This window comes from Geotrypetes seraphini, chromosome 1 (assembly GCF_902459505.1).
Source record: "Geotrypetes seraphini chromosome 1, aGeoSer1.1, whole genome shotgun sequence".
NCBI classification, from domain to species: domain Eukaryota; kingdom Metazoa; phylum Chordata; class Amphibia; order Gymnophiona; family Dermophiidae; genus Geotrypetes; species Geotrypetes seraphini.
Genome location: NC_047084.1, coordinates 214,711,347 through 214,734,655, shown reverse-complemented (window position 1 = coordinate 214,734,655; position 23,309 = coordinate 214,711,347). Strand labels below are relative to the sequence as shown.

Below are 23,309 nucleotides of genomic sequence, written 5' to 3'. Positions count from 1 at the left end.
TACTGGTAATGGTGAGAAGCCACTTGAAACCTGAGGTATTTACAGGAAGCCTGGTGAATTGGGATATGAGTGTAGGCTTCCTTGAGATCTAGAGAGCATAGCCAATTGTTGCAAGCCAAAAGGGAATAGAGAGTGGCTAGAGATAACATCTAAAATTTTTCTCTGACTAGAAATTTGTTGAGAGCTCCAAGATCCAGGATTGGATGTCGACCCCCCCCCTCCCCATCTTCTTTGGTACCAGAAAATAACGGGAGTAAAATCTTTGATTTTGTTGATCCACAGGAACTTCTTCGATAGCATTGAGATATCTCTTTTATTATTGCTGTACACTGCCTAGAAAATTTGAATAAGCGGTATAAAAATTTTTTTATACACTTGAAACTTGAAGAAGGGAATGAACTTCCTGAAGAAGATGATGGGATTGGCGAGGGTTGAAAGGAGACTCTCTTGGAGGATGATCTGGAGGGAGGGTGGAGAAATGAAGAGAGTAACCCTCCCGAATGATTTTTAAGTCCCAAAGGTCTGTGGTGATGAGCTCCCAATGACGGATGTAAACTGAAGATGTCCCACTATTGGTTGAGGGAGAGGATGAGCGATGGAAACTGAGGCTATGCTCTCTTGTAACAGGTCAAAAGGACTGTTGTGACTTGGTGGGAGCAGTAGGTTGGGATGTAGCAGGGTGTTGCTGCTGCTTCTGCTTCCTTTGTTGAGGCCTTGGTGGAGCAGAGGCCTCGGCTGAAAATCTCTTCTGGTAAGAGGAAACAGTTTTGAAGGATCTTAGTGGAGCTGGTTTCTTCTTTGGTTCACCAATGTGTCCCAACGAGTTTCGTGGGCTGACAGCTTTTGGGTGGTGGTGTCTGCAGTCACCAAATAACTTGTCACCCAAGCAAGGGACATTGATGGTCTTGATGGTTAATGTCAATATCCAAGATTCGCAACCAGACCAGCCTTCTCATGGCCACCGACATAGAAGAGGCCCTTGAGGAAAGCTCAAAAATATCATAGGCCAAAAGCACTAGATATTTGCGCAGTTGCAGGACAGAAGAGACCAACTGTTGAAAACCCTTTGCTTTTTGAGCAGGAATATATTTTTGGAAAGGATTTATCTACTGACTCCACAGCCCAGATAGACAATACGATGAAACCTTCCACCCAATGTGTGGCGACAGCCAAAAAAGCAACAGGTTGCTAGATATTATTTAAAAAGAGATGGTTAACAATACTAAGAATGTTAATGCCTCTGTATCGTTCCATGGTGCGACCTCATCTTGAGTATTATGTTCAATTCTGGTCTCCTTATCTCAAAAAAGATATAGCGGTGCTAGAAAAGGATCACAGAAGAGCAACCAGGATGATAAAGGGGATGGAACTCCTCTTGTAAGAGGAAAGACTAAAATGGTTAGGGCTCTTCAGCTTGGGAAAGAGACAACTCAGGAGAGATATAATTGAAGTCTACAAAATTCTGATTGGAATAGAACAGGTACAAGTGGATCGATTTTTCACTCCGTCAAAAATTACAAAGCCTAGGGGACACTCGATGACGTTACAGGGAAATACTTTTAAAACTAATAGGAGGAAATTTTTTTCACTCAGAGAATAGTTAACCTCTGGAACGCATTGCCAGAGATTGCAGTAAGGGCGGATAGCATAGCTGGTTTTAAGAAAGGTTTGGATAATTTCCTGGAGGAAAAGTCCATAGTCTGTTATTGAGAAAGACATGGGAGAAGCTACTGCTTGCCCTGGATCAGTAGCATGGAATATTGCTACTCCTTGGGTTTTGGCCAGGTACAGTACTAGGGACTGGCCACTATGACAACAGGCTACTGGACTTGATGGACCATTGGTCTGACCCAGTAAGGCTGTTCTTATGTTCAATGCATTCCAGAGTAGCATGGGTTTAAACCCAAAACCTCAAGAGTGCTGAGGCTGTATCTTTAACCACTGTGCCACATTCTCTCCCTACATACATATTCTATGCACTGAAGCTATCTTTTTATCTCGTTGTTTTATTCTCAAGTGTCTCCTGATGAAGGCATAGTTTTATGCCAAAAATTGGATCCTTGTTGGGATGTAACGCTCTTAAAACAATTTAAATAAAATTGGGTTATTTGGACATCTCTCTTGCCTTTCCTTGTTGTTAGCCTCTATGTGTCAGCCATCCTAGAAAGATTAGTAGATGAAGAAACAGGTTGTTAGTAGCTTTTGTATTCAAGCAAGATAGAAAGTGAATATTTACTATGTATTGTAATTATCATATTGCTTTATTTCTTGGTCAGAAATCGTAAGTATTTCTTGATTTGTATAAAGTGAAACAAGAAGGAAAAATAAACTTCTTTCTGTCGCCTAGGAAGCATGTAATCTTGGGATGTAGATGTTTATTAGATTTCCTTGTAAATGTACTGTGATTTGTGAAGCTCATAACTCTGTCTTTTTTGAACCTGCACAATTTTGAAGTTTCCTTGATAATAAGAAAAGATCTAGTCTTGCTGGGACAGGAGTATCATAGAGAGTTACTGATGATATAAAAGATGTTTGTATCTTGGACTTCAAATGTAAAGGGAAGAAATAGGCCTTTTCTTTATGCTATATGTTTGTTTAATTTCTCCTCACTGGAACTCTTTGTGATTTCAGTTCTATAATGGTAACCCTGAGTTAAATGATGATTGGGTTGATTTTCTAATTGTTAATATTGCTTGGACACCTATTTCTATTCAGACTGTTTGATGTGATATAATATTCAAATTTTACAGTAAAAAAAAAATTAATTTTAAAGACCCGTGTCAGTGCCAGTGTTAATCCTATGACTTAGGATAGCTAGGGAATCATTTCTATTACAGCTGTAATTCAGAAGCATTAAATATAAATAAACACAACTAACCAATAACTTTTGCTTCTTCATCTGTGAGAGTTTTATTGAGAAAAATTTTCTTTACGCGCAGTGTGTTTCCTGAGGGAAGAATAACTCCAGTAGTGGGCATTGGTGGTTCTCCATCCTTCTGTTGTAAACTGTCTGCTATTACAAGGAAGACTCTGAGACCTATATTCATTCTCTGTAAGAGACAAAAAAACATGAGTATTAAAAATCACACTAGGGAAAAGTACAAAATTACAAGCAATAAAAACAAACACTACAGCTTTATAGTTTCCTTCTTCATACCTCTGCCACTGCATTTTTAATCTCAAGGTTGCATTAATTCCACTGCTCAAAAGTGCTGGTTGGCACCTGGACAATCATAAACAGTATCCCTTCTCCCTTCCCTATCCCTTCTCCCCTGCCAAGCAGTAAGTCTCCTGTCTAGCAGCAGCTCAGTGTGCTTTTAACTTGGCCACAGAACTGCCGTGAGGATTAATTTAGACGTGGTTTTCATCAACAGCCTCGGGGCCTTTGCTAGGCTGGCCCATTACAATGATGCGACTTCTTCTTTCAAAAGAAAAAGTTGCATCATTGAAATGGGCCGGCCTAGCAAAAGCCCCAAGGCTGTTGATGAAAACCGCTTCGACCTGGACACGGGACAAAACATCAGACCAGAATGTCGGTCACGGCACTAAACTTCCGAAAAGGGAATTAATTACGAAGGGATGAGACTTATGGTGGGGAAGAAGATTAAGAAGAGGATAAGCACTGTAAAACACTAGAGCAAGCATGGTCCCTTTTTTAGGACACGGTCACCGAGGTCCAAAATCTATATATACCACCTATTATCAAGGGATTCAAGAGGAAAAAGAACAGGGAACCAGCGTGGCTCATTGTAGCAGTGAAGAAAGCGATCAGAGATAAGAAGACCTCGTTTAAGAAATGGAAAAGGTCGAAAACGGACGAAAACTGGAAAAAGCACAAACAACATTAAAGCAGGTGCCACAAGGTGGTAAGAAGGGCCAAAAAAGACTATGAGGGAAAAATAGACAAGGAGGCAAAAAACTTCAAGCCGTTCTTTTGCCATGTTAAGGGGAAGCAACCGGCGAGGGAAGCGGTGGGGTCGTTGGATGACCATGGAATAAAGGGAGCGCTAAAGGAGGACAAAGCCATCACCGACAAACTGAACACGTTTTTTGCATCTGTCTTTACTGAAGAGGATATATGCAACATACCGGAAGCCGACAGGCAATACGCAGGAAACGAGGATGTGAAACTGACAGGGATGACGGTCAGTCTAGAAGATGAATGCAGGCAGATTGATAGGCTTAAAAATGATAAATCCTTGAGATGGGATGGCATCCATACGAGGGTGATTAATAAACTGAAAGGGGCTGTAGCTGAACTGCTACAACTAATAGCCAATCTGTCGAACAAATCGGGAAGGATTCCAGAAGACTGGAAAGTGGCGAATGTTACGCCAATCTTCAAGAAAGGTTTGAGGGGAGATCCGGGAAACTACAGACCGGTGAGTCTGACCTCGGTAACGGGAAAGATGGAAGAGGAGCTAATAAAAGAACACATTATTGATCACCTTGACGGACACGAGCTGATGAGGACCAGCCAGCGCGGCTTCAGCAAAGGCAGATCTTGCTTGATGAACTTGCTGCACTTCTTCAAGGGAGTAAATAGGCAGATAGACAAGGGCAAGTTGGTCGACATTGTATATCTGGATTTTCAGAAGATGTTTGACAAGGTCCCGCATGACTACTTCGAAAGATTGCGAGCCATGAAATCAAGGGCAAAATCCTCATGTGGATTAAAACCTGGTTGGTGGATAGGAAACAGAGAGTGTGGGTAAATGGACAATACTCGGACTGGAAAAGCGTCACCAGTGGAGTACTGTAAGGTTCGGTGCTTGGGCCCGTGCTCTTCAACTTATTTATAAACGACCTTGAAACTGGTACGACGAGCGAAGTGATTAAATTTGTGGATGATACGAAGTTATTCAGAGTGGTGAAGACGCAGAAGGATTGCGAAGACCTGCAACGTGACATAAACATGCTCGAGAAATGTGTTGTCACATGGCATAAGAACATAAGAACTGCCATCTCCGAATCAGACCTTCGGTCCATCAAGTCCGGCAATCCGCACATGCGGAGGCCCAGCCAGGTGTACACCTGGCGTAATTTTAGTCATCCATATCCCTCTATGCCTCTCGTAAGGAGATGTGCATCTAGTTTGCTTTTAAATCCTAGAACGGTGGATTCCGTAATAACCTCCTCTGGGAGAGCATTCCAGGTGTCCGCCACTCATTGCGTGAAGCAAAACTTCCTGATATTTGTCCTGGACTTGTCCCCCCTTAGCTTTAGTCCATGTCCTCTTGTCCATGTCACACTGGACATTGTAAATAATTTTTTTCCTGCTCTATTTTGCCGATTCCTTTCAGTATTTTGAAAGTCTCGATCATATCCCCTTGCAGTCTCCTTTTCTCAAGGGAGAACAATCCCAGTCTCTTAAGTCGTTCCTCGTAATCAAAGTTCTCCATACCTTTTATTAGCTTCGTTGCTCGTCTCTGCACCCTCTCCAGCAGTTTTATATCCTTCTTTAGGTTGGGAAACCAATGTTGGACACAGTATTCCAAGTGTGGTCTGACTATTGCTCTATAAAGCGGTATTATAACTTTCTCCTATCTACTTGTGATTCCTTTCTTTATCATGCCTAACATTCTATTTGCTTTCTTTGCTGCTGCCGCGCATTGTGGCGAAGGTTTCAGGGTCCTATCTATCAGTACACCCAGGTCCTTTTCTTGTTCGCTCTTACCCAGAGTTGCAGCTAACATTCTATACTCGTGTTCCTTCTTTCTGCCTAAATGCATTACTTTGCACTTTTCCACATTAAACTTCATCTGACATTTCTCCGCCCATTTCTCTAACTGACACAAGTCACTCTGGAGTTCCTCACTATCCTTCTGCGATCTGATTGCTCAGCATAGCTTTGTGTCATCTGCAAACTTGATGATCTCACTGGATGTTCCTTCTTCTAGGTCATTGATGAAAATATTAAATAAGATGGGCCCAAGTACCGAGCCCTGGGGCACACCGCTAGTCACTTTCTCCCAGTCTGAGAACTTCCCATTTATGCCCACTCTCTGCTTTTTGTTCACCAGCCATTTGCCTATCCATCTTAGTATATCTCCCTCTATTCCATGGCTTTGTAGTTTTCTGAGAAGTCTTTCATGTGGAACCTTGTCGAACGCTTTCTGGAAGTCCAAGTATATTATGTCCACTATCAATTTGTTTGTTCACAGTCTCAAAAAATTGAAGGCAAATGAGGTTTAACATAGATAAGTGTAAGGTGATGCATGTTGGTAACAAAAATCTTATTCACAAATACAGGATGTCTGGTGCGGTACTCGGAGAGACCCCCCAGGATAGAGACCTGGGAGTACTGGTCGACAAGTCGATGAAGCCGTCTGTGCAATATGCAGCGGCGGTGAAAAGGGCAAACAATGCTAGGAATGATTAAGAAGGGGATCATGAGCAGATCGGAGAAGGTTATCATGCCGCTGTACCGGGCTATCGTATGCCCCCACCTGGAATACTGCGTCTAGCACTGGTCGCCGTACATGAAGGACACGGTACTACTCGAAAGGGTCTAGAGAAGAGCGACTAAAATGGTTAAAGGGCTGGAGGAGCTGCCGTACAGTGAGAGATTAGAGAAACAGGGCCTCTTCTACCTAGAAAAGAGGAGACTGAGAGGGACATGATCGAAACATTTAAGATAATGAAGGGAATAGACTTAGTAGATAAAGACAGGTTGTTCACCCTTTCCAAGGTAGAGAGAACAAGAGGGCACTCTCTAAAGTTAAAAGGGGATAGATTCCGTACAAACGTAAGCAAGTTCTTTTTCACCCAGAGAGTGGTTGAAAACTGGAACACTCTTCCGGAGGCTGTTATAGGCGAAAACACCATCCAGGGATTCAGGACAAAGTTAGATAAGTCCCTGCTGAACTAGAACGTACGCAGGTAAGGCTAGTCTCAGTTAGGGCCACCACAGGAGTGGACTGCTGGGCACGATGGACCACTGGTCTGACCCAGCAATGGCAATTCTTATGTTCTTATGCATCTAAATTAATCCTCACGGCAGCTCTGTGACCAAGTTAAAAGCACACTGAGCTGTCACTGCTGTTCTGGGGGTGCGGAGAAGACACGGAAGGCAGGCATCCAGGGAGATATGCAGTGAGAGGCAAGTCAGCTGGCCGGCACTTCTCTTCCACCTCTGTGAGCTGCGGCACCCTTGTAATCTCAGGAGGCACACTAGCGTGATCTAGATTTTTGGCTCAACACTATCCATATAGCGTTTTAAAATACATAGGCTTTAAACATTCATTGGCTACCAGTAAATATACTAATCCATTAGAAAAGGGACCTTAATATTTTATTCAAAAAGTCCATTCTTAGATTATATCATTCATTATCTCTGATGGGGAATTATTGGTAGTTAATGTTTGTGCCTGAAAAGAATATTAAGCACCAATTGATAAGATGGCTAAAGATGATTATGGCTTAACTGTCAGACACTGTTCAAAACATATTACATATAATGGTCCACTATACATTCTGAATCTCTTGAAATGATTTTACCTCTGGATTAATGGTAAATGTTTTAGGAGATTTTCCAACACTCAAAAGATCAAATATTATTTCTTTCATTGCAAAATCCAAACGTTCCTGTAAACACAGTGAAAATGCATAAATAGAAATAGTTATTGAAACAAGCAGTCATATATTAAATTCTTCAAACTGCAAGAAACTGTATACCGTCTTTCATAGGTCATATCAATTGTTAAGAAACAACCACCTTCTGATGTAACAGCTTATGCAATGACAATGTCAGTTAACACAACAGTAATAATTTTTTATAACAAAAACCTAGAAAATAATCTTATATTTGCTGAAACAAAGTTAGGGCACTTCATTCCTATGTTATGCTACAGGATTTATTTTATTTTAAGAAGTACTCTACCTATTCCTAACAAAATTAAACAAAGAATGCACAGGTCTTGGGACACAGTGAAAGGCACACACTCTCACCACTCCTTCAGCATCCATTACCAAACCCCACCTGTAACCTCCTTTCCCAGAAGCATCAGAAAGAAAAATTAGGTTCTTACCTCGGTAACCTTCTTTCTTGTAGATGTGCCTACTGGTCCTGACCACTAGGATCTTAAATCTCTACCAGCAAGTTGCTTGTAGAAAACTGTCAATCATGTTTTCCATCCCCTTTTTCTTCTAGGGAGCTGCTCTTAGGGTTTCTTTGTAAATATTAGTACTTTTAGTTTTTGGTCCTGCATTTGCGTGGGGTTATCTGTTTTCTGCTAGGAATGAATGCTGAAAAGCATACAGTGTGCTTTGTATATTTTAATTTTGTGGTTAACCATTATGTGTTGTTAATACGATTATATTGTGTGTATGTATATATGAAAAATGAATGGAAAAAATGGTGTTACAATTAGTACTATTATGTGGGCGGGGTCTGGGGCGGAGATTGGGTGGAGATGGGCACGACTTAGCCCAGTGTTTTTCAACTGCCAGTCCGCGGACCGGTGCCGATCCACAAAATAATTATTTTATTTCCAATGGTCCATAGGTGTCAAAAGGTTGAAGAACACTGCTTTAGAATACAATGGCACAGTTGATCACATGACTTCCTTTCCAAAAATGCCTTACGTCAGAGTTAACATTAAAAGTCCATTCTGTTAAGTTTTTAAACCCAGCAGGTGGCAGTGTTTCACTTTTTCTTTCTAAATCGATCTCTGACCTTTTCAAACATTAATCATGTTAGTAAAAAGCCTAGTCTTGACATCTACATCCTGGCATCCATATGACCTCCCAATTAGCATTGTATGTTCTACTCTACAAGGAACAAATTCTCTCTATAGAACACCCAAGTTTCCTGTTCCTCTGAGAACATTATCCCCATGGATGTATATGAAGAATATACATCCATAAATTTGACTGTCTTTAAAGTCATAAAATCAACCTACTGAACTTCCGTAGCATAGCCAGAATATAGAATCAGCAATTTAGACAAGGAATGTCAATCTGTGAGCTTAATCTCTAATTACAAGGTCTCAATGCTGAGTTTCCATATACACTTAATTTTGATTCATTCACAATCTCAGTTTTCATATCATCGGTGACAACTATCACACACGTGTAAATTCCAGGAAATTTTCAACATGCCCCCCCCCCTTTTTTTTTTTTTTTTACTGTACATCATTTAGAAATACTGATAAGCATTTGAATCAAATCTTACATAAAATTTGAACTTGAAACTTGTTTGAATAGAAATATGGAATGACAACATTTCTTTAAAATCATTTCATGCAATAGAAGAGTACAGAAATATGGCAAGGTAACACTTTCACTAAATGATTTTTTAGGAGAGAAGGCTGATTAAATAACTGTTTTTGTCAGTAATAGATGTTACATATAGTTAGAGAGTTTAATATGTATACAAATCCATGAATAAAGAAAACAAATAGCGCTCGAAGGAGTTTGATGAAAGTAGGAAATAAAGCAATCAAAGTAGAATTTGAGAGACAGATGAGTAGTTTGAACTCTTAGAATCCTTATAACACGTTGACGCCATTTTGGTATGTGTTTGGGAAGTACACAGTGTCACACAGAGGACTGAGTGAGTTGTAATAGTGTACCGTTTATTAATCATAATAAGGATAGGTAATATATTTAGAAAGAAACTTATAGTGATTTACTGTTTTTAGAAAAATGCTGCTGGATTAAATAGTAAATTTAGGTGGGAAACCCAGGGATGTTTCACAAGTAATACCCTTTTTGGGTTTTGATTGTGACAGCTGGTGCTTTAGGGACTTATTCCCATAGCAATAATAAGTATTAGTTTTAGGCCGTTTTTTTGGTTCGGCTGCCTCTACCCTTCATCCTGTTTCTGGGTCAGGGGAGACTTTTTGTTCTTGCTTATTTGCAGTCTTCCCCATTTGGGGTAAAATATCCCCATGAAACGCCGGCCACATTGGTGACAGTTAAGTGGCAACGGCAATAACAAAGCAAGAGAGAAAACCTTAAAACAGTGTCTCTCAAATCTCTTTAGCTCTGGCACACTAAATAAAGCAAATGTTTTTTGTGGCACATTATAATTGAAATTATAAAATTGCAAAACCAACAAAAAATTAAATTTGAGAGTTATTTATTTATGGCCTCTTTTACAAAGCCTCACTAGCGGCTGCGCTGCGCTGCGCTAACAGCCTCGAAGCCCATAGAGATTTAAAGGGCTTCGAGGCTGTTGCCAGCAGCCACTAGCGCAGCTTTGTAAAAGAAGCCATTAAAGTTCTTTAAGCTATGTATGGGTAATTGTAACAACAGTGACACTAAAGTAGATAGAATAGAATTGCTAATCAATGTGATGGATGAGCTTGTTTTGAATGGAAATTAACTCAAAACACGGCTCAATTGTCGACAAGCAAACACACATTTCATCATCCACCATTTGCAGTCATTCTCTCTTTTTAGATTTAATTTCAGTCAGAGTTGAAAATCCAAGTTCGCAAAGATAAGAAGATCCAAACAGTAACAAAGCTTTGATTGCTTTGTTGCTCAAATTAGGATGACTATTGCATATAAAATAAAAATAAAATTACTTCTCCTTTGTTTTCAAGAACCAATCACATCAAAGAATGATGCTTGTCTGGATGGTTGTATTCTTATGCACACAGATGCTCATAACATTGACAGACTCTTGTGTACACGACGTACATGTTCTCTATTGTGGTGTACACTTATGAAGGGAATTTTTAAAAATAAAGTAAAATTCTGGAATCTCTCATGGCACACCCAGAATCTCTTCGTGGCACACAGTTTGAAAGACACTGCCTTAAAAGATTTAAAAGTTGACAAAGGATCTGGATGACATTGTAAAGATGAAATTTAAGATAAGTTCTTCTTTCTCTATACATAAGAAGCTGTACGTATGGACAAATTAAGAAGATAAAGAGAGGGTGAACTGCTGTTCCTTAATCTGATGGTATCTTTGAGATAATGTAATGGGTAAAGGTTAGAAATTATTAAAAAGTCTGCTGTCTTCCTGTTCACTCTATAATGTGTGTATACTGCCTATACTATGTACTAATGTACTAACTGCCTAAGAGTACATGAATTTTAAGAAATAGCATGAACAAGAAAAAAAGATAAGTAGAGAAAATAAGGGTTTTTTTCCCAATGACTGTATCAGAAGCGAAATGATTTTGTCACGTTTGAGACCCTATTGGGTACATGGCTCCAGTTCTGAGTCTTTTTTACCCTATTTAAAGTGATAAATATTGAGAGTAACACTTGAAAGTAGCAGCTGTAAAGATAGATATTTGTTTTAAATTCTTTATTCATTTTTGCATGTTACAACAAGTGTAGCAGTTAAACTCAGATAGATATTAAAAAAAAGGGATTTAAGAAAATGTAAGGAAAGTTCTGAGGTACCATAGGTCATTAGATATTTATTGCTATTTTGCAGATAAAGGACTATACTAGTTTGTCCACCCAATCTCTCCAACAAGATGGCCAGAGTTGTGTCTGCCACACTGTTCAGGTTACACCACAATCCAGTCACATTTTCAGGATTTCCCTAATTAATTTGCATTAGATCTATTTGCATACACTGCTTCCATTGTATGAAAACAGATCTCATGCATATTCATTTGGAAAATTACCCAAACCTGACCTGGCAAGGGCCAAGGTTGGACAACCCTGGTCTATATGGTTCGTCCAGTCTGCCCAACAAGGCAGCCGGGTATACCTACTGATCCAGCAGGTTGCACTTCTCTATGCCCTGTTTCAAGTGTTTTGCTTTGATTCTATCCTCTTTCTCTATAGGGATCCTCTGTGTTTATCCAATATGTCTTTGAATTTCATCAGTGTTTTTGCCCCCAACATATCTACAGGGAGGGTATTCTAGGCATCTATCACCCTCACATGTGGTTCTTAAGGAAGTCCAATGACAAACTTTTCAACTCCACTTCCTGATTACTACTTGACAAAGGTGGCGGGGATCGTGCTTAATCTTTCTTTGCTTGATTACATGGCCTATCTGGCTTACCAAACCTGTATGTTATCAGACAGAACCTGTTTTGAATTTAATATCTTCAAATATCTGGCCATATATAGTGAAAAAATTAGCAGACTGGAAGTCATAATAAATATGTCTAACCATAACAGAAGATTTTGCTCCAGGTTTCTACTATGTAAAAATGTTTATATGTAGAAACATGTTTTAGAAAGAGCTTACCTGAGCAATGAACTGAATAATTTTCACAAATATATTCAGTGGTGTATCTCTAGGGACCACACTGCGTGAGCCTTTGGGGAAAAGTGCTGATACAATACTCATGAGACGGCTAAAAAAAAAAAAAAAAAGGATACAGTTATTGTTAACAAAACTTGCAACAAGATATAAATGCTTAACTATAAAATACCTCTGGTGGGACTTTATATCTTTTTTTAAAACCAATATATTGCTAATTTTTTGCAAAATTGGCAGAATATTTCCTGCTAGTAAACCTGAAGAAACAGGTCTACATGCTTCAAAATATTTAAAATAGATGGATAGTAGCTATTCCCAATGTAAGATTTAAAACCATTGAATAACAAGATAAGTAAAAATTGTTGCAATTAAAGATGAGAAGGGTGAAACTCACTCTCAAATTGGAGACATTTTAAAGCAATTTTTGAACTTCTATAAAGCTTTATACTCTTCTGAGTCTTATTCAAATAAAGAACTTGATGGCTTAGAGTTTTTAAAGTTGATTAAGGGACCAAAAATTCCCAAGCATATAAAAGGAAGTCTAGAGGCACCTATATAAATAAAAGTTACAAGCAGTGTTGAAGTCCCTTAGAGTTGGAGCAGATCCAGGTGGGGATGGTCTCACTGTAGAGTTTTAAATAAATCATTTCAAATTATCCTATTATCTCATCTATTAAATTTATATCAGGCTCAACTGACTAAAGGTTGTATTACAGGTACTATGACAGAATCTTTAACTATTGTTTTACCAAAGCCAAATAAAGATCCCATGTTGGTTTCAAATTACAGGCCTATTTCTTTGATCAATGTAGATGAGAAATTGTTGGCTAAGTTATTGGCTTTAAGATTGGCAAAGGCTCTCCCTTATATTATTGGGATGCACCAAACGGGGTTCGTTGCTCAAAGACATTCTTCAAATAACACCAGATTGGCTTTTCACATGTTAAATTTAACAAAAGCCATGGAAGATCCGGCCTTCTCTGTATCCCTGGATGCAGAGAAGACCTTTGATTATGTGGAGTGGACCTTTATGTATCAAGCAATGGATTGATTTGGTAATGGTTCTGGATTTATACATATGATTCAAACCTTGTCTAGCTCCCATTCTGCTAGATTGTATATTAATAATAGTTTTTCAGAACGTTTTTGTCTGGGGAGGGGAGTTAGACAAGGGTGTCCATTATCTCCTTTGCTTTTTGATATTTTATTGGAACCCTTGTTTTTGGCTATTTAACAAGCAAAGGAGATTCAGGGTATTCCTTATACAGGTCGGGAATATAAAGTCTCTGCATATGCAGATGATATTTTGCTTCATTTGAGGAATCCTGAAACTACCATTCCATATTTATTGGAGTTGATTGATAAATTTGGGAAGTTTTCTGGGTATAAAATAAATTTGAGTACCGTATTTTCGCGGATATAACGCGCGCGTTATACGTGATTTTACGTACCGCGCATACCCCTCGCGCGTTATATGCCTGAGCGCGGTATACAAAAGTTTTTTAACATAGTTCCCACCCCGCCCGACGCCCGATTCACCCCCCCAGCAGGACCGCTCGCACCCCCACCCCGAACGACCGCTCGCACGCGCTCCCACCCGCACCCGCATCCACGATCGGAGCAAGAGGGAGCCCAAGCCCTCTTGCCCGGCCGACTCCCCGACGTCCGATACATCCCCCCCCCGGCAGGACCACTCGCACCCTCACCCCGAAGGACCGCCGACTCCCCAACAATATCGGGCCAGGAGGGAGCCCAAACCCTCCTGGCCACGGCGACCCCCTAACCCCACCCCGCACTACATTATGGGCAGGAGGGATCCCAGGCCCTCCTGCCCTCGACGCAAACCCCCTCCCCCCAACGACCGCCCCCCCCAAGAACCTCCGCCCGTCCCCCAGCCGACCCGCGACCCCCCTGGCCGACCCCCACGACACCCCCACCCACCTTCCCCGTACTTTGTGTAGTTGGGCCAGAAGGGAGCCCAAACCCTCCTGGCCACGGCGACCCCCTAACCCCACCCCGCACTACATTACGGGCAGGAGGGATCCCAGGCCCTCCTGCCCTCGACGCAAACCCCCCTCCCTCCAACGACCGCCCCCCCCCCAAGAACCTCCGACCGACCCGCGACCCCCCTGGCCGACCCCCCCACCCCCCTTCCCCGTACCTTTGGAAGTTGGCCGGACAGACGGGAGCCAAACCCGCCTGTCCGGCAGGCAGCCAACGAAGGAATGAGGCCGGATTGGCCCATCCGTCCTAAAGCTCCGCCTACTGGTGGGGCCTAAGGTGCGTGGGCCAATCAGAATAGGCCCTGGAGCCTTAGGTCCCACCTGGGGGCGCGGCCTGAGACACATGGTCGGGTTTGGCCCATGTGCCTCAGGCCGCGCCCCCAGGTGGGACCTAAGGCTCCAGGGCCTATTCTGATTGGCCCACGCACCTTAGGCCCCACCAGTAGGCGGAGCTTTAGGACGGATGGGCCAATCCGGCCTCATTCCTTCGTTGGCTGCCTGCCGGACAGGCGGGTTTGGCTCCCGTCTGTCCGGCCAACTTCCAAAGGTACGGGGAAGGGGGGTGGGGGGGTCGGCCAGGGGGGTCGCGGGTCGGTCGGAGGTTCTTGGGGGGGGGGCGGTCGTTGGAGGGAGGGGGGTTTGCGTCGAGGGCAGGAGGGCCTGGGATCCCTCCTGCCCGTAATGTAGTGCGGGGTGGGGTTAGGGGGTCGCCGTGGCCAGGAGGGTTTGGGCTCCCTTCTGGCCCAACTACACAAAGTACGGGGAAGGCGGGTGGGGGTGTCGTGGGGGTCGGCCAGGGGGGTCGCGGGTCGGCTGGGGGACGGGCGGAGGTTCTTGGGGGGGGGCGGTCGTTGGGGGGAGGGGGTTTGCGTCGAGGGCAGGAGGGCCTGGGATCCCTCCTGCCCGTAATGTAGTGCGGGGTGGGGTTAGGGGGTCGCCGTGGCCAGGAGGATTTGGGCTCCCTCCTGGCCCGATATTGTCGGGGAGTCGGCGGTCCTTCGGGGTGGGGGTGCGAGTGGTCCTGCCGAGGGGGGAGAAGAATCGGACGTCGAGGGGGGGCATCAGGCTTTCAGGATGGGGACAGGACTTCAAGGGGGGACAGGCAGGACTTCAAGGGGGGACAGGCAGACCTTCAAGGGGGGACAGGACTTCAAGGGGGACAGGCACGGAGAGGCGGGGCAGTGCACCGAAAGTCAGGGCGGGTGAACGGTGAGTCGGGGCAACCAGAGGAGAGTCGGGGCAGTGCACCGAAAGTCAGGGTGAGTCGGGGCAACCAGATGAGAGTCGGGGAGGGCGAAAGGAGAGTCGGGGTGGCCAGAGGAGAGTCGGGGAGAGCGAAAGGAGAGTCGGGGTGGCCAGAGGAGAGTCGGGGAGAGCGAAAGGAGAGTCGGGGTGGCCAGAGGAGAGTCGGGCAGCATGCGCGTTATATGCCTGAGCGCGGTATAGAAAAGTTTTTGTACATATCATCGTGATTTCTGCGCGCTATACCCCTGTGCGCGTTTTACAATGGTGCGCGTTATATCCGCGAAAATACGGTAAATCTGAGATTCTTCCATTAAATGTCCGTTGTCAAAAAGGTTTATTTGATTCATTTCCCTTTCTATGGAAGGAAGAGGGTATTAAGTATTTAGGCATTTGGATTCATAAAACATTGGAAGAGATAATGAAGATAAATGAAAAATCTTTACTGACAAAGGTCAAGGAATTGTGTGAGCAATGGAACCCCTTACATCTGTCTTGGTGGGGGAGAGTTTAAACTGTTAAAATGATGATTTTGCCTGTGATTTACTACCAAATGGGTATGATACCAGTTTATTTTCCGGGGTCCTTTTACAAGAAATTAAATAGTATTCTTATAAAATGTATGTGGTTGGGGAAAACAGCAAGAATTGCTTTAGTATCTTTACAAAAACCAATTGAGGTGGGTGGGGTAAATTTTCCAAATTTTTATAAGTATCATCAATCTTATATTATGCGTCAAGGTATGTTTTGGATCCTCCCGGAGCTCATGGAAAGTTTTCCAGACTGGCTATGGTTGGAATGGCAACTCTAGTCTCCTTTGAGATTATGTCACGTTCTGAGTATCAAGTTACCTAGAGTGTATAAGGACTATAGAATTTTAGTAGATACTTGGCAGACACTAAAATGTGTGAATAATTTAACACCTATTCCAATTCAAAAATCAACCTCTCAGTCCCTTTGGCTTAACTCCAAGATTCAAATTGGCAGGTTTAAGGTCATCTAGAAGCAATGGACGCAGGCCGGCTTGATTTTTCACAATTGCAACACAAATTTGGTCTTAATAAGTCACAAAATTATAGATGGTTGCTATTGAAGCAGGCCATTCAGAAAGGGTTTCCTGAATGGAAAAAATCTTGAAAATCAATATAGCATGCCGGTCTTATGTTTTCAGGTGGACTTCCTGGGACACCATGCCGCTCAGTGGTATAAATTATTATCTGGATTTTTGAATAAGAAACCAAAGAATGGTCTGCGTAACATTTGGAGCATTGAGATAAAGCATCAAATTACTGCATCTCAATGGCCACAAATTTGGGCTTGGAGGATGAGATGAACAGCGTCAGCATCTATGAGACAAACTTGTTTTTTCTTGTTACTTAAAGCATATTGGACACCAGTTTGTTTACAAAAGTTAGATAGCTCTAATTCTAATAGATGCTGGCATTGTCATCTTGAAGCTGGGACACTAGATCATTTACTATACTATTGTCTGTTGATACTCAGTTTTTGGAAATCCATTTGGGGCCAAGTAAATAATCTATTGGAAAATCCGGTGGCATTATCATACGACACTGTGTTATTTGATACTTCAATGAGAGCTAAGAGTCAAATTTATTCTAATAATAATAAACTTTTACTCATTATGACAGGGGTTGCCATACAGCATATCACAAACAACTGGAAAATTTGGGACAGGCTGAGTTACAATTTTTGGTGGAATTCTTTATCTCATATCTTTAAAATGGAGCATGTAATAGCTATTCAGCAAGGGCACTTTAAGAAATTTAGGGATGTTTGGGAACCATTATCAAAATACTGTAAAGAATGAATATTATTTTTTCCCTTTGATTATGCACATCCAAGGTGGGGGTGGGGGAGGGGAGGGATACTTCTTGTTTGGGGTTTTTTAGATTGCAGATAATTGTTAGGTAGGGTGGGGGAGGGGTATTGATCTGTTTGTGTCTTGCGGGTATATTAAGTGATGTTTAAAGTGTAAAATATTGCACTTATTTAAAGTTTTAAAAATGAATAAAGATTTTTTTTTTTTTTTAAAGAATAACAAGATAACAAATTAGTGGCCATTGCTTAAGATCAGTAGCCTTGATTAACACTTGCAGTACAATGTCATCCAGAAAAGGAAAGCAGCCCTATTTCTTCTAGAGGCAAAAAAGTATAGTTTGTCAGTATTTCTCTTCAGTGGGAATGTATTTGTGTTATCCTGTCAATTATATAAACAATACATACACACACAGTATATAGTGTCAAGATAAACATTTTAAAACATGCAACAGTTCATTAAATCAAAGACTGACTAATATATTTGTAAGAAAGAATGCCATGCAATTTTAGCAACCCTTTTACTAAAGCTAAGTATGAACTAACAGAATTAGTATGCATTAAATGCTGCACCTCCTATTTTAAACCTATGGACCACATGGCATTTAGCTCATTCTAATGTCCATTAGTGAAAGTTAACTTTAGTAAAAGGCCCCTTAGATCATAACAAAGTGATTTACAAGCAAATTGAATTCAGAAAGTAACACCATTCAAATAAAAGGAAAGAAAAAACGGAGATAAATAGAGTGTAGGGTTAATTAACAAACTACCGTATTTTTTGCACTATAAGACGCACCTGACCATAAGACGCACCCTACATTTATAGTAGGAAAACAAGAAAAACATTCTGAACCAAATTGTGTACTAATATATACCAGGCTCTGCACCCAGCCCCCCTCACTTCCTGTCAGGCTCTACACCCAACCCCACACTCCTTGTCAGGCTCTGTACCCTGTCCCTGCCAGGCTCTGCACCCAACCCCACGCTCCTTGCCAGGCTCTGCACCCTGTCCCCCCTTCCCTGCCAGGCTGTCCCCCCCCATCCTTCCAAACCCCATACACCCCAAATATGTGAAAACTCTTATGATCCCTGAAGAACCACCACCCTCCACCCCCTCCCCTCCCTCCTCGATTGCCCGAATACAAAGCTTTCCTGGGGAGTGTAGGGGCAGTGGTCTTTTTATCCCTTCAAGCCCTACCATATTAACCCAAATAATAGGGGGGGGGGGGGGAGCTAGAGCAGTGAGGCTTGCAATACTGATCTGTTTTAAAACAAGGAGGATGCCAGTACAAGAAACAATGAAAGGGGCATTAAAAGACCTTGCTCTCCTCACCCCCAGCAGTTGCAACCTTTTCCTTCTCCAGACAAAAGCCCCCAGGATCGCATTGCAGCCCCCCATGCCTCTGCAGAACCCTGAAGACTCCTTCCCTCCGCTCTTTGTTTTCTGCCTGCATGCTCTGCGTTCCCCCAGCCCCGCGATCGGACCCCACTGACCTTGCCCCTGCGCACCCCCCCTGGCGAAAGGAGGGCAGCAGGATGTGCAGGACGCCAAGAATGAAGTTGAAGGCAGCAGAGGCAGGTGACAGTGGGAGCTGAGCAGCGGCGGCAGGGATCGTAAGCTCATGCCAAGCATGAAGTTGAAGGCGTCGGCAGGTAGGTGACAGTGGGAGCCGAGCAGCAGCGGCAGGGATTAGAAGCTCATTCCTGTCTAGGCCCGCGCTACTTTCTGAATGGCTAGTCAGTTCTCGCAAGTCCCGTAAGAACTGACAGCAGCCATTCAGAAAGCAGTGCAAGCCCAGGCATGAAAGCTCACTCCTGCTGGCCGATACTCCGCTGGACCACCAGACTATAAGGGACATTTAAAAAGGTAGGATGGGGGAGGGGGTGTTAAAAAAATAAAAAGCATCTTCGCTACATAAGACTCACCAACATTTCCACCCACTTTTGGGTGGAAAAAAATTGTGTCTTATGGAGAGAAAAATACGGTACATATAAATATGCCAAAGTTACTCACATGTAGTACATATTCCTTGAGGACAGTAGTGTGTGGTGCAATGGTTAAAGCTACAGCCTCAGCACCCTGAGGTTATGGGTTGAAACCCACGCTGCTCCTTGTGAACCTGGGCAAGTCACTTAATCCCCCCATTGCCCCAGGTACATTAGATAGATTGTGAGCCCACCAGGACAGATAAGGAAAAATGCTTGAGTACCTGAATACATTCATGTAAACCGTTCTGATGCTGCCCAGTGTTCTACCCCTGTGCTCTGAAAGTTTTTTAAAGAATTTGGAAGTGTTGAACAACGCATGCGCATGGTTGGTGTTTTCCCAACCAACGAGAACAGCAGTACTGTATAGTAAAAATGCTGAAGGAATACAACTTTTTGGGGAGATGGGAGGGAATGTGAGAACATTAAGTCCTGCTGTCCACAGAGAACATATGCTATAAGTGAATAACTGCTTTCTTCGATGACAAGCTGGATATTAACTTCTCACATATGTGAATCCTTAGCCACTAGGCTCACTGAAAACAACTCCCGAAGGACAATAGGGACTTACAAAAGGCAAGACCAACTATGAGCAAGCTAACCTAGAATTCATATACAATGCAGCCTGGAAGCAGAGGGAGCAGCCTGGAACAGAATAAAAATGGTCCCAGGAGTGTAGAGTTTAAATCTAAACTCTGGAAACTCCGCACCATCAAACACTACTTTGACTTCCTCTCATTCCGTTTACTGGTCTAGTCATTAATCCTGAGCATCCTAGACTACTGCAATATCATCTACCTAGGTTCATTTAAAAAAACCATCAAACGCCTAAGACTTGTTCAGAATGCAGCCGTTCGACTCATCTACAATCTCAAAAAATCAGACCATATAAGGCCCTTCTACAAAAAACTGCACTGGCTGCCAATGGAGGCAAGGATTATCTTCAAATTTGCTTGCCTCTGCTTCAAAATCCTAACAGGCTCATCTCCAATCTACCTGTCAGATCACTTTGTCCGTCCTGGCCTCACCCGCATGCATAACACCCACTTGTTTGCCTTCCCGTCCCTAAAGTGCTGCATCTACAAGAGATTCCTTGACAGATCCTTGGCGTTCCAGGCAGGCAAATGGAACAAATGTCTTTCCACTCTCATCTCTAATTCTCCCTCCTACCAAACTTTCAGGAAATCAATCAAAACTTATCTCTTTGACAAATATCTCTGACTCCTGCCCTCCTTGCAACTCTACCTTTAACTATGCCGTGTTCTTCCCACCTACCTACACCTCCTATCTACCTGCCTCCTACCTACCTGCCTCCTACCTACCTGCACCGGACTTGTTTATAACCTTGCCATCTTCTTCTTGCCTGCTCCCGACTTGCTAAGCTATATTGACTGATTGACTTATTTGTAACTTCGCTGTAGATGTACAGTCTCTTACAATGTAAACCGCTCTGAACTATTCTGGTACTGCGGTATATAAAAATAAAGTTATTATTATTATTATTACTTGAATAAAGACTCAAATTCTCAAGAAAATTCACGGCGAAAAACAAAGAAATCACCTAACTATAAGAAATCTTCATTATTTAGTCCACAATATTTCAGGGACCAAGAAAAAGCAAAAACACAGAACTAAATTATACATATTAAGGAAGACAGCAATTAGGGGTACAATGTCAACAGCTGACACAATTGGAGATTTAGGAAAATTTAACATTCTTTGCTTATTTTATATGCACTCTAACTTTTTCTGGATATAAGACCTCTCCTTAATAATTTCTGCCACCCACATGCCTACTTTCCAACTAAATATCAGCACCACTGTTTTGCAATAAAAAGTTATAGTTTACATTTAATTATGGAACTCACCTTTGTGTTACAGTGTTGCTTTCACATTTAATTCTTATAACATAAACCCATAATAATCTATACAAAGATTCCAGTGCAACGCGAGACATTTTGGGATCTTTATTCTGCAAGAAATCAGAAAGGCTTTTAGCAATCCATCAATTACATTTCATAAAATAACATAACATAATAACAAATTTCTATACCGCATAACCCTAAGTTCAATGCGGTTAACAAAAGATTATGCTATGAGAAAATACGAAGAATGTAATACACAGATATTTAGTTAGTCAAAAATTTGGAGAAAAGAAAAGTCTTTCAAAAGTTTTCTATAATGTGTATAAGATGTAGATCTGATCAATAATGGGCAGAAATCTTTGTCGTAAAAGGTTACTTGATAAGAAAGACAATACCCATGATGTTTCTTACAGCCCTTAACTGAAGGGAACATAAATAGGACATGAGATTTTCTACTCTTTTCATGTGTCATGATAACAAATCTATCAGCAAGAAAAAGTGGGGCCACACCAAAAGAGACTTTATAATATAAACATCCTAACTTAAAAATCACCCGGGTCTCCACTGGGAGCCAATACAATTTACAGTAATAAGGAGTTACATGGTCGTACTTCCTCAGGCCAAAAATCATTCTTACTGCTGTGGTTTGAACCAAAATCAACCTAGCCAAATTTTTCTTAGTACTTGTCAGATATACAATGATACAGTAATCTAGGATACTCAAAAGTAATGTCTGAACTAAGATGGTCCAAAAGTGAAGCTAACACCGGTCTCTGTACTATAGTGAGATCTAAAACCCGATTGAGAGTGATGCATAGAGAGTCAGTTAATTCATTAAAGCTGGCAATTTCTGACAACAAATTCTAGCTGCTGGACTGGGTTATTAAGTTAGCCCTTTTGATGCACTTAAGTCATACAAGGTATCTTATAAAAGCATTTTTTGCATATATAATACCAGTATATACATGTAAAATGCCACTTAAAATAGGCACAAATTTATAAGGCTTCATTTTCTCATGATTTAAGAGCATAAACCGCCTAGAACTGAAAAGTATTGGCGGGCTAGAAGACACTAATGTAATGTAATATGTATCTTTAGAAAACAGGTTAAAATAGGTGCCTTTTTAATTAGGTGAGTTTTTATAAAATTACTCTCTCATTTTATATCTTGGGGTAAGGACCCACACGGCCGTTAGGTTATATAGAATACATATGAGCTTCTTCTCCCACTGCCACTTTCTCAATCACCCAATTGAAGACAATGTTTTACAGCACTGGTTTATAAATCTATCCTAGGAGACCCCTCAGACAAATATACATACGATGGAGGCAGTGCAAACAAATCTCTCTCATGCAGATAATCTGCATGAGATAATCACTGCAGATAATCTGAAAACCTGACTGGCTGCATAGGAAACAATATTTTGAAATAATTTAGGGGTGGGGATGCCAAACACAGTACAAATTACCATTCCCTAGACACAGTGAATGAGCTTACTTAATATTGGGAATGTTCAGCACACACAAGCAAGCTGGTTTAGGATTCCCAGAATAGGTTTGGGAACCACTACCCTTCAGCCCAGATCCTTCCGAGGGAGGAAAACAAAATATGATTTTTCTGTATCACGTTAAATGGGAGTAGAGAACAAGGAAAAGGAGAATTAAGAACTGGTACAAAGATTCAACAACTTAATATTTTCTTGGAAACAGCTTCCAACTGAAAGGAAAGAAAAAAGACAGTGACAGGAAAAGGAGAAGTGGAAAAGATTGAACAAGAGGATTGGAAAGAGGATTGAATTGAAAGAGACAGAGCTCTGGAGTTTCAATGCGTGGATGAGATGAGGTGCAAGGAGGAGGGTTTTAGATTTGTCAGGAACTACATTCTGGGGAAGGGAAAGCCTATTCTGTAAGGATGGGTTCCACTTTAACCAGGGTGGAACCAGACTGCTGGTATCAACATTTAAAAAGGAGATTTTTCTTTCACTTAATGTGCACTGTACAAAGGGCTTGTTTGACTCATTCTCCTTTGTATGGAAGGAAGATGGATTAAAATATTTAGGTATTTGGATAAAAAATACACTGGAAGACACAATGAAAGAGAATGAAAAATTTTTATTGAAGAAGGTAACAGAAATGTGCGAGCAATGGAATCCTTTACATCTTTTTTGGTGGGAGAGTTCAAACTATTAA

The 23,309-nt window shown here is 41.8% G+C and overlaps 1 protein-coding gene across 8 annotated transcripts in view; it reads right to left on the bottom strand.

Moving 5' to 3' along the window:
- The window catches only part of FRYL (FRY like transcription coactivator), a 768,252-nt gene that overhangs the window by 487,659 nt on the left and 257,284 nt on the right, over positions 1-23,309 (bottom strand). For all 8 annotated transcript variants that reach the window (XM_033945802.1, XM_033945793.1, XM_033945809.1 and 5 more), the window contains 4 exons: positions 21,123-21,226; positions 12,173-12,281; positions 7,501-7,587; positions 2,879-3,050 (listed from right to left, as the gene is read on the bottom strand). In XM_033945802.1, the coding sequence (XP_033801693.1) occupies positions 2,879-3,050; positions 7,501-7,587; positions 12,173-12,281; positions 21,123-21,226 (472 nt within the window). The remainder of the gene's footprint in view (positions 1-2,878; positions 3,051-7,500; positions 7,588-12,172; positions 12,282-21,122; positions 21,227-23,309) is intronic.